Below are 18,927 nucleotides of genomic sequence, written 5' to 3'. Positions count from 1 at the left end.
AGGAATGGGGATTTGATCCGTAAATTCATGTTTTTTCAAAGAAAAATATAATGAAACAAGAAAATCTATTGTAGGTATAAACCACACTCATAGGTGTCCACACACCTTCAGGCTCACCTATCATTTCAGGTTTACATAATTTTATTTTTAATATACATACAGTAAAAATGCACCATTAACATACCAAATCCTCATTTGGTGGGCCTGGTCTTTTTGAGGGACCCTGCATCAGAATCTTACTTTTAGACTTGAGCTGTTGGTGGGTTTCATCAAATTGCTTGAAAGGTCTTGTATGTATCTCTGTGTGTGTGTCTGTGTGAGTGTGTCATTAATCATTGATTGATTGTTCAGTATATAAATTGTCAAGTGAGAAATTATCACTAGTTGATTACTGTAATGCACTTTTACAGGCCTCCCAAAGAAAACAGACACTCCAGCTCATTCAGAACTCTGCTGCTGACCAGAATCAAGAGGAGAGAACACATTTGTCCGGTTCTCTCTCCGCACTGGCTGCCTGTTACACACAGGATTGGCTTTAAGGTTCTCCTCCTTACATACAAGGCTCTGACTGGATTAGGAGAGGGTTACATAGCTGACTCTTTAGTTAATAAGGTCTCCTCAAGAACACTGAGATCATCTGCTCCAAATATCAGAGAAGCTAGTTTAGTAAAGGTCTATATATATATTTCTCTCTACTTCAGCCTTTAACTAGAACTCTGGCCTTTTTAACATTTTTATCAATTTCCTTCTTTTCAGTTCACTTCAGTTCACTTTTTTTTATTTGATCTTATTTATTTTCCTTTTAAATTTAGTTAAAGACCATGTTCTTATGTTGAATAAAATCTGTGCTATTATATGAATTGCATTTTAGCATGTTTAAATTGTTAGCACGTTTTTACTTTTATCTGTATTGTATGTAAAGCACTTTGAGCTGCATTTCTTGTATGAAAGGTGCTAAACAAATAAAGTCAAATGTATAAATATATTTATTTATAAGATAACAATATTAGAAAATTGGGGAAAATATCACATACTTACCAAAGAGTATTGCATTCACTTAAGAGAACAAATTCTGCTCAGACTTCCTTAATTAACGACTTGTCTCATTAATTCAGAAAACAGTGGCTTTTTTTTTAAATGAAAAATATATTTTGAATTGAGGGGAAGTATCTTGTTAGTTCAGAAAAACTCAGAGTTTATTTTGTAATAGAAATGAAGTCGTTAATTCAGAAAACAGAGCAGATGCCTTTTCTTCGTTTGCTAAAATGAATCAACCGATAATTTGAGGAGAACTTCTTGTTTCCTCTGTGTCATGTCTATTGGGGGCCAACGACATGTTTTTGCCCCGGGGCTCCTCAGGTGGTGAATCCGGCCGTGTTCATCCTATTTCACTGGAGCCTCACGGTCACTGTCCACAGCTGAAGGAGCAACAACAACAACAACAACAACAACAACAACATCAGCAGCATCAACAACATCAGCAGCAGCAGCAGCAGCAGCATCAGCACCGTCCGTGCGCGATGACGACACCACTCGGCGTCGGCGTGGTGCGTAGCGTAACATTCCATTGAGAAGAAGAGGGGAAAGATGGCGTCCTCTAACAATCCTCGCAAATTTAGCGAAAAAATCGCTCTGCATAACCAGAAACAGGCGGAGGAGACCGCGGCATTCGAGGAGGTCATGAAGGAGCTGAACATCACCAGAGCGGCCCGGGTGAGACCAGCACCGACCGTCCGTAGCGCCGCTGTTCGTCTGCTCTTTCATGTGTTTGCCCCTCTCGCAGCTCACCGAACGCTGCGGAGATCAGCCCCGACCATCGGGATGCTAAAGTAGCTAAAGTAGTCCGGCACGTTCGCCGCGTTCACCCATTAACGCCTCCGCGTCGCCCCGGTCGAGGCACCGCGGCCTTGGTCCGGGCACAAACCCGACGTGCGGGCGAGCAGCGTCGTTATCCGGGCTGAGGGGACGTGCACCTGCTCCCGGTCACAGCAGCTGACATGAAGCGAACACGTCGAGGGGGGAAAAGCCCCAAAATCACAACATGTCAGGGGGAAGAGGCAGCAGCAGCTGGATGTGTCGCCTCCGAGAGCTTCACATGTTATATCACCTGTTATCTCCCCCCCTGCGTTAGCTAGCCTCACCTCTGCAGCCTGTTAGCCAGGTGCTAACGATACGCTCGCACCAGACTTTTTACTGAATGAATATTCATCTGTAATAGAAGCCGCGTTTCGTTTCCCCAGCCCCTGACAGGTGCATTCAGTTTGTTCATAACGACGTCGAGTCGCTGTCACTTTGACAACTTCATCACAACACGGGTGCAACTCCATATTGTTTTTAAAAGACGAAATAACAAAAAATGAATGAATGAAACAATGTCTTCGGATATGTTTAATCCGACCATCAGTACAAAAACTGCTGCACATGGCAGATAAAAGCATGAAATACTCCTTTCAGAGGATGTAGGCAGCAGATGTTTGTCATTTCTGCTTGAATAGATAAATAAACTTTAACGTTTATACTGTTATCAAAATGGCTACTAATATATTCTCTGTTATTTGACCGATCACCAATAGATCCAGCTCGATTTTCTGCTTGTTGTTATTATTATCCCAAGAGATTTGTTTAAGAGCTGAAATGATGAGTTGTCTAATGATTATTATTGATAGAAGGAAATAAGTTATCTTAATACACCAGTGCTAGATGGTTATGACCAAAAATTATATTTGAGATAAAAATGGCAGAGAATGACAAATATCTGTGTGTGTTTATACCATATTAAATAAGATGTAATATACAAACTCACCCCTCATCAGTGTAAATCGAACCTCTGTATTATTTTGATTATCACGTATATTGTGTTATTGTGCAGTCCTGCATTCAAAAAGTTTAAATGCCAAAAGGTAAAGATTCTGACATCGGTTTCAGCTTCTAAAATGTGAGGATTAACAGTTTTGTACTTATTTATATAAATGTAAATTAAATTGTTTTTGGTTTGTGACAGTTTGTTGTGAGATGTCACTGAAGGCTTGCACACAGTGTGATAATATTCTTCAATTGTTTTTGTTTCATAGAATAAACAAGTGATTTATTAAATTTTTATTAAATTATAACATATAAGCTACCAGAAATAGTGAAATTAACCATTATAATTTCATGTGTTAACGTAATAATTTGAATATAGTCCAATAGCATTCAGTTAACAATCATATAAAACAGAGTGATGTTGTAAATCTGAATATTTTAGAAGATTGTATTTTCATTGAACAACCAGTCATCAGAATTAAAAATGTCAATCAATTAGTTGTATCGTTGTTTCCACGTAATTTACCATAAAAGTCGGACCATATTGTTACCAGGAAATGTTTGGGCTAATTGTCGGCCCTGTTGCTGGAAATGATGCCCACTAACCACGCGCTGCGTCAGTGTGAACCTGAGCTGTACTGTCATTTACTGCATGGACAAGAATTGACTCAACTTCTCAGATCTGTGGTCTCTGCTTGATTTCTTTGTGTTGTCATCAGACCATCACATTCAGTTCATATTTGGCACCGGAGGCCTTCCATCACAGTGTTTCTCGTAATAACATATATGACTTTTGTGAGTTTTCTTTTGTCGTGTGCTGACATGTGGCTGATGTAATAGCCAGATGTGTTACATGGAAAGTCTGATTGTAATTACACCAGCTGTCAGTCAGGTGTCATTCACATCAGCTGATGTGATTTTTAAAGATGTCGTCTGCCTCTTTGGTGACTCATGAAACATCATCATCATCATCATCATCATGATCACATCATCATTACATCATTCATGTGTCATTTAATGGATTCATTTATCATTCACCTCACAACTGTGGACTGACAGTCATCATTCATTTTTAGTATCAGCTTTTTTTGTGAATCGAAATCAATCATTCACTCATGCTTTCATGCAATTTTACTTTGCACAGTTGCAGTTACAGAAGACCCAGTATTTGCAACTAGGGCAGAATCGTGGACAGTACTATGGAGGCTCACTGCCCAATGTCAATCAGATTGGAAATGGCAACATTGACCTGCCTTTTCAGGTGAGCCCTTAGCCTCTCGGCTGGTAATCACAGGTTTGTTCTCGACCAGTGTACCTTTCTTAGCTGTTGCTGATGATATTGGACATGCAAAGGTTGCAGTTATGTGTAGTATTGGTGAAAGATTGGCTCAAAACAGTGAACTTTAGAGTCTACAGGATCAGCTTGAGGGCAGTAAAGTGTTCGACCAGGTTTTGTCTTGGTTCAGGAACGAAAAGAAGTCAGAAGTGCACGACAAGACATACAAGTTCTACTCTGACGTGTAATTTGGTTCCTAAATTTTTAAGTATATCATTGCTTGTCATGGCTTTCCATCTTTAAATACATTTGCCAACTCAAGCACCAGTATGGGGGGCCCATGGCTTCACTCATTTTGAAATGAACACATTTACACCATTAATCCTAAGACATTATCGTTAGACGTAGTTTTGCTGTGTCGGTAAGTGGGTTTTCCTCGCCTCATTCTCCTGGTGTGTTCACTCTAGAACTCGGTGCTGGATACCAGTCGAACAACCAGGCACCATGGGCTGGTGGAGCGTGTTTACCGTGACCGGAACCGCATCACATCTCCTCACCGCCGGCCGCTGTCAGTCGACAAACATGGACGCCAAATATCCTTTGTTTGAGGATGTTTTGACTTTATTTGTAATTGCTTTTGATTTTAGAGGGTGTTTTTATCCCAGTGGGATTTACACCATCTCTTTTTTTGGTCTGCCTTCGGTAACCGACACTTGGGGCAAGTTAAGTTGTTTGATGTACATTACCGCAGACTTGATCTTTTTTAAGGGGATACACTTTTCTCCTTGTTGCTGTCATTTATTTGGAATCAAAATGTTCACAGACACAAATACAATGCAACTTTAATCTCCGCTGCATTATTTTATAATTGTTATAACGGATATTCTCGAGAAGGAATTTTAACTTGAGACAAATTTGTGTCCGTCTTCAAGATCGAGCTTTGAGACTTACTTTAGCTAACAGAAGTAAGTAAGGAGTGAAATTGCAATGTATTATAAAATTAACTGGAATTTCTGCCTCTCTTAGTTTATGAGCTATTAAATAATAACAATTAACATTGAGACCTCACAGTGAAGCAGTGGATATTTACCTCATTAGCTCATCTCTTCATTATACGTATGTCTAACACAAGAAGTGGTGATAGTGAGCTATCGTCTCAGTGAGGTGAATTTGAGAGCCTGCATTGTTTCTCTCTTGTTGACAGGATTATTCTTAGAAATATGTTCCACCATTAGATAACAAGACACCGACTCGAGGCCCTTTCAATGTAATTAGATCCCAACACTTGTGTGTATGCATGAGGTCTATCGGGTTGAGTCAGCCAAGAGGCATGGAAGTATGGATTAACGCAGATCCATGTTTCATCCCGTCTACTTTATGAGCCTTAACTAAATTGACATTGACAGCTGTCCTTACAGCTCAGTTTACCTCTCACCACCGCCAGACACTAGCTGGAGAAGGTAAGCACCTCCCATTTGTCCCATTTTTCACAAAGTGATAAATAGTTCAAAACAAAACAGAATACAGTTCAATTGCAAAGAATTAACTTGCAAAACTCTGCATCTGTGTTGTTACAAAACCTCCAAATTCAGCAAAAACAAAGAAGGCGATACAAATGTCAGATAAAAGTGATTCTAAAAGTGTACGATGCTGAAGAATTTGCGCGCAGATTTCACTGACGTCTCCTCTTTCTCACACATGCAGGACAAATTCAGACTCTGCCTTACACCAGAGCGCCATGAATCCGAAGCCCCAGGAGGTGTTTGCAGGGGGATCACAGGAGCTGCAGCCTAAACGAGGTAACACAAGCTCCGGACACAGAGACACAGAGCGGCTTTTATTTATTAATGTGAGACAATGGCAAACTTTAAGCAACACAAAAGGGTTGGTGTCGCACATAAAAGAATGGATCCCTACTCTTGATGAAACATTTATGGAGTGAACACATACTGATCTCGGGCAGGGAACTGCCCCGGCATGCAGTGTAGCATACAGTCGGCAGCTGGCTGTAGAGTAACCTCTCTGAATGAAGCTGACTCATGATAATCTAGAGAGGAGGATCAATAACTCTCTGATTATCCATGGATTATGTCTTTTTATGTGCAAAGCTCTGCTATAATGAAGCCAAGATTGCCTGGCATCCACTCAAACCGTCTGGTGGTCACCCTGCTATTTCTAGAGACTCGGGAATCTAGCGCACAGCACTTTATTTTGCTTGACTTGGCCGGATATTGATGACTCATTTCTTGCACTGATTTGAATTGTAATGTATTTTGTCTTGCAAGCAACTGTGTCTCGCTGTTTCACTAATTAGTACTGCTGCTAACAGTGCCTGGGATGGAGGACTCGGAGTCGAACGCAGACAAGGATGCACAGTTGTGGAATGACAAGAAGGTACTGATGGGAGAGGGAGGGGCTGCAGGGTTTTACACTTTGTTGAGATATAAGAATCGTGGCTCATGATTTCCTTCTCACCTCAGGATGAGTCGGAGCCCAACACATGTGATGTCCCTGGAATCAAGTGAGTGGCACAAGTCAATTGGTTTCTTATTCTTTACTGTGAAATACTATCGGAGTTTTGCAGCCGACACACAGCCGTAAATAAGTCATGCTGGAAAGGCACTTTTAACATCTCCCCCTATTGTCTGAGTGGAAATTTTTGTGGTAGGGCACAACTAATCTAACAACTAACAAGCAGAAATATGTGAAGTGTTTCTTTTTGTATATTTATTATGTATTCTGTTTTATTTATTATATTTAATGTGTTCTACGGCAAGCACACTGGCCTGTGACTGATACATCATACGTCAGCCGGGTGTTCACCCAAAGACTCCCATTAGGTACACATGTATTTAATGAATTCAAGTTTTAGTCATCTGTTGTTATTATTCAACACTACTAAAAAGAAAGTTAAATACATGTCTCTACAATATTGCGTATAGTTGAAGTCACAAAACGGTCGCCAGTCCAGAAATTCAGATTACAGGAAACAGAAATGTCACTTCCAAATTAATTACAACACAGACAACTGCATAGCAATTTGAACAAATGATCAGATCTAAATATATGAATCTTAATTTGAAGCATCAGTGTCTGTAGTTAAACATATTTGCATATGTGTTTGTTGGTCAAAATCTAGCCACTTGTAGTTTTGAAAAATCTAAAAGGTGTAACTGTGACCGATGAAACATTTTTTTTCTACTTTTTAGTATATTCCCATCACCAGACCAGGAATTGAACCCGTCTTTGCTCCCAGCTGCACACAACACCGGCGGTTCGCTGCCTGATCTGACCAACATCCAGTTCCCTCCTCCACTGTCCACTCCGCTGGACCCCGAGGACACTGTGGCCTTCCCCTCCCTCAGCTCGTCCAACAGCACGGGCAGCCTGACCACCAACCTCACCCACCTGGGCATCAGCGCAGCCAGTCACGGTAACAGCTGTTAATTCTCTTTCCATATGTGGGGAGGTCGAGTAAATGTTAACGAAGACAAGTCTAATGGTAAGAAAAGTAAAACATCTTTACATCGCCAGAATCTATTATGAAGTTAACACAGAGAAAACCTGATCCATTTTCAGTTCCAAAATAAACAGGATGCTATTCTACGCTCAAACGCTGCCACCTCCAGTGAAAGCACATGCAGTGTTGGCACGATCTCCGTGTCTGGATCAGCAGGCTATTGGCTGCTTTTCATCATATCTGATGGTTTGTTCTTTCTGGGCTGATGATCAGTTTGGCTCAGCAGCAACACTTGGTCTCAGTCTCTCGTATTTAAAGAACTCAGTGTGGAAAAACCCAATGGACAAAATGAGTCATTTTAAACGGAATTCAAAATTTACATTTTGCCCGACATGTTTTCATCCAATATTTATTTATTTTGACTGTATAGAGAATTACTTTATTAATGAATGAATTAAACAACTATTGAGATTGTCGATTGATATTTTGGTATTTGCAAGATTTATATAATCTCAGGAAGCAACTTCTCAAACATGCTTTTATTTGTTATACTGTGGCAAAAAGATCAAAGAAAATGTTAAAATCCATCCAGATGGATTTTGCATAGGGAAATATGCATTAATATAGAAAGTCAAGGGTAAGAAAATGAGAGTAAGTTGGATTTAGTCTCAAAGGTCCTTGTGGCCCTCAGCTGTACGTGTGAATGATTCTGTGGCGTTTCAGGTGGTGCATCAGGATGAAGGTCTTCCCGCACTGTCATAGGAGAATATTTTTTATTTTTAGTTTGCTGTTAGCCTTATAAAGTCCCCTCTTAAGACAACCTTTTAATTGAAGAGCCTTTCCTGTTTTACTTGAATTAAAATGTCTTGTAGCTTTTGTAACTCTTCTTTTCAAATCAGTTTGTTGGGATTGAGTTGCATTCAAACACACTAATAGTGTCTGTTGTCCTCCGCAGGGATCCCCACCTCCTCTCAGCCCACCATGACTGTAACGGCACAGCGCCGGCAACCTCCGGTGGTGCCGCTCACCCTCACCTCTGAACTCCATCTCCAACAGTCGCCACAGCAGTTCTCTCCCACCCTGTCCTCACCGGTCAACATCACACAGGTAAGGAACTGCTGATCCAGCTCTAAGCTTTGGCCTCGATGGTGTTTTTTTCACAATAGTAGAATAGTCAAACCCAAGGACAGAGCTCAATCCTAAACAGAATCTTTATCCTTCTTTCCTCAGGCCGTTCCAACAGAGACATTGACCCTGGAGCAGCTTGCCCAGTATCCCCTGTTCAACCAGTTGACGGTTCAGGCCCAGCTTCAGCTGCTCAGCGACCTGCAGAAGCAGCAGCAGGTCCTGTCGCAGGGCATCCAGCTCATCACGTTCCCAACTCCAGCCTCCACTGGCACCGCCAGCAGCCCCTCCCCAGACAGCCAGACCCAGACAATCGCCAGCATCAGCATCAGCTCGGTAAGAAGCTGTCGAGTCAGAGAGGGGAAGCAGAGATAACAGTAAGCCTGAGGAAACGACTGGCACCGTTTTGCTTATTCCAAAGCTTCTATTTAATTTGTTTATTTATTGTTCGGCCCAGCAAACAGCCTGGTATAAACCTTCACGCATTAATTTGTCATGTCCTAGAATAACTCACCTTCCCAGGAGAAACACTTCTCCACTCTTGACTGGACTGTTAGTTGTGATATTCAGGAAGATGCTTTCAGATCTTTTAAACATGAATCTATGTGTATTGTTAAAGCAAGAAATTGACTGAAATAAGCTTAGAAGAAACACAAATACTAGTTTGATCTCTCACTATGGCCCCGTTCCGACCTGGTATTCAAAGTGTGTTCAGGAAGGCCAGATTATGTTGTTTTTACCAAGTTGGAGTTAACACAGAGAGTGTGTGTGTGGGTTTTACCAATTCAAGTAAAGTTTCAATCCTCGTGTTGATCAGCGTTTGGATACTGAGAAGCCTAAAAATATATTGAATCTGTAGTGGGTCAGAGACGTCAGCTAAGATGGCGGTCCTTCATTATTTGGTTCCAGGACTTCAAAAGGAATGTGGCCACTTGGGACCCAGACCACCTTCGAATGTGGGTCTGCTCAGACCTGAACATGGCGCTGACCACTTGTGATCAGATTACTTAGGACAGATGTTAATACAAGGTCTGAACGGGGTCTGTAATACAACAGTAACTTTAACTGTACCATTTAACTCCAGAGTAGGAGCAACAGATGTTACTGTTGTATTTTTCAGATGTGTAGACAAACTAGCCAGCCACAAATGTCCCACACGATATCTCTGGTGGCGATTGAATATATTTCCCACCTACACTGAAACACACTCTACACTCTACCGAGCAGATTCTTCACTGATGCCCTCTCACAACCCGTCCTCTGAGATTTGTGTGTGACAGGCATAAAGCTTAGTGCCAGCTAACCCTCTTCCCTCCAACAGTACCGCAATCAGACTGGCTCACCAGCCACTCAGTCTCCAACCTCCCCAGTCTCCAATCAAGGCTTCTCCCCCGGCGGCTCACCTCAAGTAAGGGCCCACCCACCGAGCTAGCTGCTGTTTGGGGAAGGGCTTTGCACCCGGGGGGAAAGCTAATCGTAGATGACTCAGGCTGCTTCTTTTCGTTCTCTGTATCGGCAGTTTAACCGCTCATGGTGTCAGCACCTGCATCACTCACATCTTCATCACCACTGTCGCTGTACACTATGCATGACTACACGGCTGTAGTTTGTTGATGGAGGCCCCCCGAGTGTGTTACTGTGGATAAAGGTTTTTTAGGTTTGAGCTACAGATGATTGAAACCATGTTCTCTTGTGATAGAGACTCGTTGTGATGGAAAAGTGATCAAATATTTCTAAATAGTGTTAAACAAGATTTCATTCTTTTTTATTTTTCTGTTTTTTTCCCCCCACAAGCATACTCCCAGTAATCCCTTGTATATAGGGTCACTGGAGCGCCACTCTTTGCATCACTTTACATCTGTTATTTACATACACAACAAATCGCTGTCGCTGCCTCCTTTTGGGGAAGAGTCATCAGAGCTTTATTCCCTCTTCAATAAAACATTCGACAGGAAGGAAAATAACAGCTTTATGTGTTTTCATAGTCCACTGTGTCTCTAGTGTTTTTCAAGGTGCAATGCCATTTCATGGCTGAAGGCCACGATAACAAAAGTAGTTACTCTGTCGAAAGCTGAAATAAGTCAGAAAAAAAAGCAGGCATTTTAGTTAACGTGAGAAATGGCTTACTTGTAAATTTGAAGAGGAGAGTTTCGAAAAGGGAGAAAGTACAGTTTGTAGATGCATATGAAATCAAGCCAACAAAATTCTGATATTAGACACTGATCAACGTCCTCAGGTCATATCAGCTGAATCAGTAATGTTGGAAATGTTAGACCAGGGCTACACCACTGAAGAAAGCCAATCACAGGGTTGACTCTGTTCGATAGCGCTTTTCTCATTGCAAGAACATTTTGAAGGGAAAGTTTGATGTTTATCCACCTGCTGGTTTTCTCATAGTTTACTCCGCTCTCTGGTTGTAGAGATGTGGGACACAGGCTTTGGCAAGACTGACACTGGGTGGAAAAAAGTCCCAGAAGCTTTTTTAAGAAAACTTCTACAGAATCTTCCACTCAAAGTAAAGATAGACATCCTCGGAAATATAGTAATGTGTGTGTATATGTATATTTATATAGTATAACATAGCAAATCCACATGCTGACAAGGAAGCGGATCATTGTGGTCCTCATCCTGATCAAACCTGTTCTCCCGGCCCAAACCTCTACAGCCGAAGAAAGTCAAATATGAGAATATCCCTCAGGTTGACAAACACACGAATTTCCCTTCAACATGTTGATCTGTGTTTCTCGTCAGTGTATCACTGCAGTTGTGTGTCCTGACCACAGGGTTGGGACAAACAACCACATCATGTTCATTCACATCCACACCACCACCTACAATTTTTTTTTTTAAGTTGTTTATTTTGATAGGACAGTGTGAAAGGGGAAAGAGAGAAGGGGGGGGGGGGGGGGGGGGGCGTAGTTACATGCAGCATAAGGCAGCAAGTCGGAATCGATCTCATGCCGCTGTAAAGAGGCTTGAAGCTTTTGTATAAGGGGCAACAAATCTACCAGGTGAGCTATGCGATGCCCCCACACCTTCAGAAAAAATTAATAATTCCGTTTGTGTGGTGAATATAAACACCAAACAAAGGAAACAAAACTTTTTACTCTTTCCAGTGTTTCATTCACCTCTTTTTAACTCTCGACCACGACAAAAACCATTCGCTTCGGTCACTGCTCAGTCTGACACTCGTACTACTTTGTGTTTTGCTTGTGTATTTCTGTTTTCTGTTTCTGCTTGTGGGCCCAGATGAACCGGCCTTGTGGCTGATGTAGCTTTTCCTGTTGTTTGTTTTAATCGGAGCTGCTTTCATCCTCTTTGTTCTGAATCTCTTCACCTCCTTCTTCTCTCCAGCACATCCCCATAGTGGGCAGTATATTTGGCGACTCCTTCTATGATCAGCAGTTGACATCGAGGCAGACCAATGCACTTTCTCACCAGGTGACACAGAACACACACGCAACCGCCTATTTGATGTCTTCATAAAGCCCCTAACTTTACACCACATGTGCTCTTCACTGGTTTGTAGCTGGAGCAGTTCAACATGATCGAGAACCCCATCAGCTCCGCCAGCCTTTACAACCAGTGCTCCACCCTCAACTACACACAGGCGGCCATGATGGGCCTCACTGGCAGCAGCCTACAGGACTCTCAGCAGCTCGGCTACAGTGGCCACAGCAACATCCCCAATATCATCCTCACAGGTAGCCACACAGGCCAAACCACTACATCCACTTTTACCTTAGTCCGCTACTACTGAGTTTGACCGTGATCCCATGGAAACATGTAAATACCGTTAACTTCTCAGAAGGTTATAATAACATCTTGGATTTTCCTGGTGCCTTTAAAGGTGCACAAGGCTGCGTAAAAAGGTAAGGGAAACAGAGAAGGGAATGACAGAATAACGATAAGACAAACCATAAAATGAAAATAATACAAATAGCAATGCCCGCAGGAGAAAGAGTCCAAACTTTCCACCACTATAGTGATAATATATTGTATTTGCAGGATCAAACAGAAAATGTCCTTTGGTTCTTTAAACTGAAAGGGTGGATGTCCTTAAAATATATAACTTGGCTTTTCATGTGATTTGTGTTTAATATGTTCTAGTTACTGTTGCTGGTTTAAAATGCAAACACTTGTTTAAATTTAGTTCCGTCTGTGTAAAAAATCTCAATTCGATACTTGTCCACCTGCCTCGTCTTCCTCAGACGTCAGTTCCAGGGTTTTTCTCTAACGTCTCGTGTCTCAGTCACAGGTGAGTCTCCTCCGAGCCTCTCCAAAGAGCTGACCAACTCTCTGGCTGGTGTCGGCGACGTCAGCTTCGACACAGACTCTCAGTTTCCTCTGGACGAGCTGAAGATCGACCCGCTCACCCTGGACGGACTGCACATGCTCAATGACCCCGACATGGTGCTCGCCGACCCGGCCACCGAGGACACGTTCAGGATGGACAGGCTGTAACGCTAGAGGCTGACTGTGGCCAATAACAAGAGGAAAAGAAAAAATCGAAAAAACACTAACTTGTGAATGGAGAGAAACAAAGGGCAGGAAGAACCCTCTCCCTCGTTGCATGGCTGTCCAGCTGTCCGACCTCAGGACACCTCCAGTGGTTGCTGGGGAATGGCCCTGCTGTCACTTTGAATGAGATTGGTCGCTCAGTGCTTTCGCTAGCCTGCTGTGTTTACAGTGTACCATTACATGCCACATATATTCCAAACGCACATTTTTTTTCTCTTCATATCCACTTGAGTATTTGTTTATATTTGCTCGTAGCAGGAAGCTGCTCGGACATTGGGCTAAACCGTTTCCTGTTATAACGGCTGTTATATCAAAAAAACTAACAAAAAAGAGAAAAAAAACAAAACTCCATCCGGTTTGCTTGTACCTGGCGATCAGGTGACTTGGTTTCCCCCATCATGCTGTAACAACTTTCTCTTTCACACCTAAAGCTTTATTTTTTGACAAACCAAAAGTTATTTTCAATCATGTACTGTACGTTTTGATGCTTTCTGTATTGATATGTTCTATTTATTTATTTGGTTAAAGATTTTATATTCTATTTCATAATTTAAATTTGATGCCAAAATGCTCTCTGTAAGCATAGTGTACAATTGCACTGATGTAATTTGTGTCTATTTATTAATCACTAACATATTTATATTGTGTTTGCTAAGCTACTTGGTTAATGAAGGAGTGCAAAACCTCCCCATAGTTGCTCTTCGGTGTTAGATGTGTCATTCTCCGATGTAGGCACGTGGTCGACGCTGCCTCCCAACGCTTAAATCAAAACCTCCTCGTTTCCACTGATGGATGGTTTTACTCCACTGACATTATTTTTTATCTGAGAAAATCATCAGGTATTTCTATTCAACTAGAAAGCGAGAGAAACGCGTCCAAAATTAATGCTCTGCAGGTCAAAAGCCAACACACGTTCAGACTGCCGCCGTCTGATTTTAAAACCAGAGAACACTACAATCTCAAACCTTTTGAAGTCGTCACTGTGAAATCACCTGATTTTGCCTTACATGAGTGTTCTACTGTTCTACTCTAGTGTCTGACGTGACCGCGTATTTTCGTAACTTATTGTAACATTTCGTGTATTTGAGAGGAACTTAACTTTGGATCAGTGATACTTGTGGTTCTGTTGTGTAAGGTTTGACAAATCAATGTACTGTATTTTGTAGCGGTACAGTTTTTAGCCAAATTGTCAATGTTTTTTAAAAGTGGGGCAAAAGAAAAAAGAAACGTAAAAAAAAGAAAAAAAAAATCCAAGTATGGGTTTGAAGTATTCGAGAAGCGGTGCAATTATGGGGAGGCTTTCTGCTCCTGAAGAGGGAAGCTCTAACAAAATCTCTGCTGATCTTTTTGCCACAGTCAATAACAAAGTTCTCTACAGCGAATAGAGATTTCCATGGTCGATTGTAGGAGATGACTTAAAACGCCTTCAGACGGTTGCATCCATATGATGCAATCTTACAATTTCAGAGTTTATGAAAATAAGGATTATTTTTACTAGAGTAAGTAAAGTGAACAGAGAACATAAACGTTCCGTAGAAGAAATAATGAGTTTATTTATATATTTAAAGTACTTTATGCAATTTCTTGCCAGCAACAAGATCGGCCTTGTTCTATTCAGCGTTGAAAACAACTAAAATGGTCACATCGACAACAACAATCGAGAACGTAGTTGTCTCTGAAACTCTAAATGTACTCACATCATCACTAACTATGTCCATGACACACACGTTTCTTTTTGCCAAAATGTATGAAAACAAGTGTCAAATTTAAAAAACTGCACCTCAGATTTCAGTGTGCTTCGGCTTTTTGTCAGAGTTTCCCTGAGAGTCGTTTGTAGGTCTGTGGGATCATGTTTGGTATATTGTTATATTTGTGTACAGACGTGCTCATCACTTACTCACCTAAAGCGCTGTTGGGAAGAATTCCCCACCTCCCCCTTCTTCTTCTTCTACTTCTTCTTCTTCTTCTTCTTCTACTTCTCTTTCTTCCCGAGACAGGAATCACGTTTGGTTTTACTGCCCGACTCCCCAGTTTCTCATCTGCTCTGCTCCTCCACGAAAAGTTTTTCTTTGCCTTCGACAGATCTGTGATTCCTATGCAAATAAGACGAAACAAAAGAAATCACCCTTAAAGAAAAAAACTCTCCACCTCCTGATGCTTTATTGTTTGACACATTCCAGAAGTTAAGCTGGATTTATACATTTGAGATGGTTTGGTGATGAGGTTTGGAGCTGTCTGTAGTGATGTGATCAGTCTGCTTGTGTTGTGTGTGACGTGATGCCAAAGGTTAAACATGGTAGGAATGGCTATTGAGGACAACATGGAGAAAGAGATTCAGTATCATCTCCAATTGGAAGTAGCTTGAGATATGTATATTGTGAACTAGTGGCCCCGTCCCAGTGCTAACTCTCTGTCCACCGTCATTGTATGGTGTTTTTTTTATTTTAATTTTATCCTAGAGCGAGGTCTTCAGTTTGAGAGCTGGACTTTTTTGATTTCACCTTCAGGTTTTGTACCGCTCTCACTTTAACCTTCACATCTAAGTAGCCCCTGCTCGTGCCTGGATTTCAAACGCTGGACAAATGTGCATTTTGAGAATAAGTTGGATCAAATTGAATTGTGAAATGACGCAGACTTGATCATCTGGAGGACGCTGGCTGCAGGATGTGGAGCTTTTGCAGTGGTGCTATGACAATCAAATGAAATAGATAGCAGAACTACGAATTTATACAGAGAAGCATAAATCCAGCTTTACTTAATTTTTTTTTTGTATCTGTTTTATTTTTCTAAATTGCTTGCCCCGCCTTTTCTTTTTCTTGAATCCCTTGTCGATAATCTCGACAACCACCTTCACACAAACTGCATCTCTGCCTCTTCTACAGTTAATTACTTCTGTGTGTCTCTCTCTCTGATCCTAAAGGAAAACAACCTAACTTAAGGTTTTAGATGAAACATTCATCTGTAGTTACTGAAAACATCTGGCAGTTATTAGCCAGGTCCACTAAAACGAAACCCCCAGCAATGCACAACACTTTACCAGAAGCCCATTTTCTTTATATAAAGTCAACGTTTTTTTATTACTTAAAAAAAATATGTTCTTATTTGATCTTTCAGCCTGATGTCACCGATGCATTGTGGGTAATGCCAGTGGTTGGAGCTCTCCTGTCATTTCCTCTTCTCTCATCCTGCTGAATAACAGTCATCCACACTGACCTTGTACATACGCTATAGCTGAAACTGAATGCATGACTATACTGACAGAACCTCGACAAACGAAGACCTTCTCTTGCTCCACAGGTTTTGATCCGTGTAACGTTCAAGCGATCACACGCTCTAGAGGGATGCATGTGTGGGTTTCTCCTGGGCGACAAGTTTCAATTTCTGTGACTCTGTTACCTCCATCTCTGTATTATGGTTCTTCACGAATGATAAAAGAATGTAACCTCTGTGGCACCGTCCTATAGTCCCAGCCTGTTGCCAAATGACCCCCGACCTTTGGACCTTCGGCTTCTCTCTTTCTTTCTCTGTCTCTGCTCTTCAGTCTTCTCCCATCCGACTGTTGCTCGTTCCCCTCTTACTGTAGCATCTGTGTACGAGTCGCTGTAAATGGTCAATTCTCGTATGAAAAAGAGCATCCTGCCCCCCCCCCACCTCCACCTCCTCCTCCTACCTGCACTACCTGTTTTGGCTTTCTTGATAAAATGGGAGCGGGCACTGGTCGTTTGCATCTGCGGACTAGAAAGTTCTGACGCCTCTGCATTACTCAGTCCACCGCATGACATTATAGGCAACGACATAAATCTTCTATCGTGTCTATCGTGTCCGGTTCTGGACTGGGAGAAGTGTAATTCTGTTTTGTTTTGTTTTTCTGTGCAATGGTTTGTCCACTAGTTGCTTGGCACTTTATTTGTGGCCTCCTGGCTTTTGAGCAGGGACTGTTCTGCCCGATGTGAATGCTGACTCTCTCACTACAGATGAATTGTCAAAGAAAAGATGAATTCTTTATTTTCCTTTGTAAACTATATTTTAGCGTATCTTGTTTTTTTTCTTTTGTTCTTTAATCCGTGAAGATTTTAGGAGATGCAACACTAGAAAGGGCTTTACTCCAGTGCAGCTTGCACGCTCGTGTTGGGAAGGAACGGCGCTCCGAATGTATTTCTCCCCCCCCCCCCCCCCCATACACACACACATCTGAGTGAGTCACGTACAAACAGTGACATTAAAACCACCCGAGTGCAGTGGTTAGTTTCAGCATCAAATAGACTCGACACTCACGCTGCCACTAACAACGCAACAGTGCTGCCTCTGCAGTCTCCCCTCATGAAATTATCCAGACCCTAAAACGCCAGTTAAATGACGAATGTGTGATTCCTGTCAAAACTCCAACATGTGCAGTTCTCCTGCAGAACACCCTGATCTACCAGATGTGTACAGCTGCTAGAAACATGGTGGATAAAGCACGGGGAGCTGCAGGATGTGTGAAGGTCACCAAGTTGGAAACTTAGAAATGAAATGATGACGTATGAGACCAGGACGTTTCACTCGTCACACAGAGGAAACAGCAGAGGTTAAGAGTTGGATTTAAGAAGCTAATACGACTTTGATTAGTGTTGGAGCTAGAATGTCACTCAGTGGAGCACATGCCTCCGCCCGGGCCCCCCAGTCTAATAGGGAAAACCAATTAAATTCAGGTTTTATCATCAAGATCCATGAATTATTCTCTGAGAAAACGAAAAAACTCAGATAACCTGGATCCACCCCCTCATCTAAGTCTACACTTTGCATTAGTGTCACCAAATCTAGTGAGTCTGAAACTAAACACTGAATTGTAAAAAAAAGTAAAATCTGGCCAATGAACTAAAACTGAAGGTCAATTTTTCAAACACGAGAAAGACGGATCACATCAACTCATCTTCCACGTCTCGTAGATCATTGACATTTCATTCACCTGCTTCTTTTAGGTTGAGACTCCACTTGTCTTTTTAGCACAGCCCATGTTCCCCTTGTGTTAAAAAGTCTTGAATCAAAATCTGAAAACGCAGATGAGTGAAGCTCAAACAGGCGTCCTGTGTTTCCCGGGTCCTCAAAACAAAAGCTTAGAGTCGCTGCTCAGTCGTTTTTCTGCTTTTTCCCTGAGAGCTTTAGGTCTGAATAACGTGTCCCTTTAATAACCTGGGTTTTCTAACCACAATTCACAGAAACATGTAAAAGGTTATGGAAAAAAAAACAACACTGTTTAAGTTCCACTTCAAGCTTATAGTGAGAATAGCATTATAATCACTGTTGTCCTGTAAGTCGTAGTAAAAAGATCTGTAGTTACTTATCTGTTGCCGTGATTCTCCTTATGTGACCATTTGTTTATAAGAGGAAAGAAAAATGTCAATTAAATTGAATGTGGAAAAACAGATCTTTCTCTGCACATAGTCTTGATTTGCAGAATAATGTCAATTCAGAAATAAACAAACAAACAAACAAACTGTCATCTTACGACATGGCAGCAGCGTGTTGCTGTGGACATGCATGATGTTTCGATCCTGTTGTATATTGTCTTTGCTATCGTTTCTATTTTGTAATCTGTATTTCCAAATGCAAAATTTAACAGATTATTTTGGATATGTGCATGCTTGTGAAATGTGCAGAATGTTGATTTCCACTAAAAGCTGTTGAGTTTGAAAACAAAAAGGTCACGTCTGTTAAAGTCACATTTTTTTCCCCCTTGTTTATAGAGCAAATATAGGAAAAG

General features: G+C 41.5%; 1 protein-coding gene across 1 annotated transcript; it reads left to right on the top strand.

Annotated features, from left to right (window-relative positions):
* The first annotated feature begins 1,567 nt into the window (after window positions 1-1,567).
* crtc1b (CREB regulated transcription coactivator 1b) lies at window positions 1,568-18,857 on the top strand. Its single transcript, XM_053431251.1, has 14 exons — window positions 1,568-1,713; window positions 3,947-4,063; window positions 4,546-4,673; window positions 5,479-5,538; window positions 5,783-5,877; window positions 6,393-6,472; window positions 6,559-6,599; window positions 7,288-7,511; window positions 8,494-8,645; window positions 8,769-8,999; window positions 9,985-10,071; window positions 12,018-12,104; window positions 12,193-12,367; window positions 12,916-18,857. Exons 1-14 carry the CDS (start codon window positions 1,588-1,590, stop codon window positions 13,125-13,127), a joined length of 1,815 nt encoding a protein of 604 aa, XP_053287226.1. The 5' UTR covers window positions 1,568-1,587; the 3' UTR covers window positions 13,128-18,857.
* Window positions 18,858-18,927: the final 70 nt, after the last annotated feature.

Source organism: Pleuronectes platessa, chromosome 9, assembly GCF_947347685.1.
Source record: "Pleuronectes platessa chromosome 9, fPlePla1.1, whole genome shotgun sequence".
NCBI classification, from domain to species: domain Eukaryota; kingdom Metazoa; phylum Chordata; class Actinopteri; order Pleuronectiformes; family Pleuronectidae; genus Pleuronectes; species Pleuronectes platessa.
This window is presented reverse-complemented; position numbering and strand designations above follow the sequence as displayed.

Excerpts from the sequence above, each read along its gene's own strand:
- crtc1b (XM_053431251.1), top strand. The coding sequence starts at position 1,588 with ATGGCGTCCTCTAACAATCCTCGCAAATTTAGCGAAAAAATCGCTCTG. Across the intron at positions 1,714-3,946 it reads ACATCACCAGAGCGGCCCGG|TTGCAGTTACAGAAGACCCA; the intron begins GTGAGACCAGCA and ends TACTTTGCACAG. Across the intron at positions 10,072-12,017 it reads CCCCCGGCGGCTCACCTCAA|CACATCCCCATAGTGGGCAG; the intron begins GTAAGGGCCCAC and ends TCTTCTCTCCAG.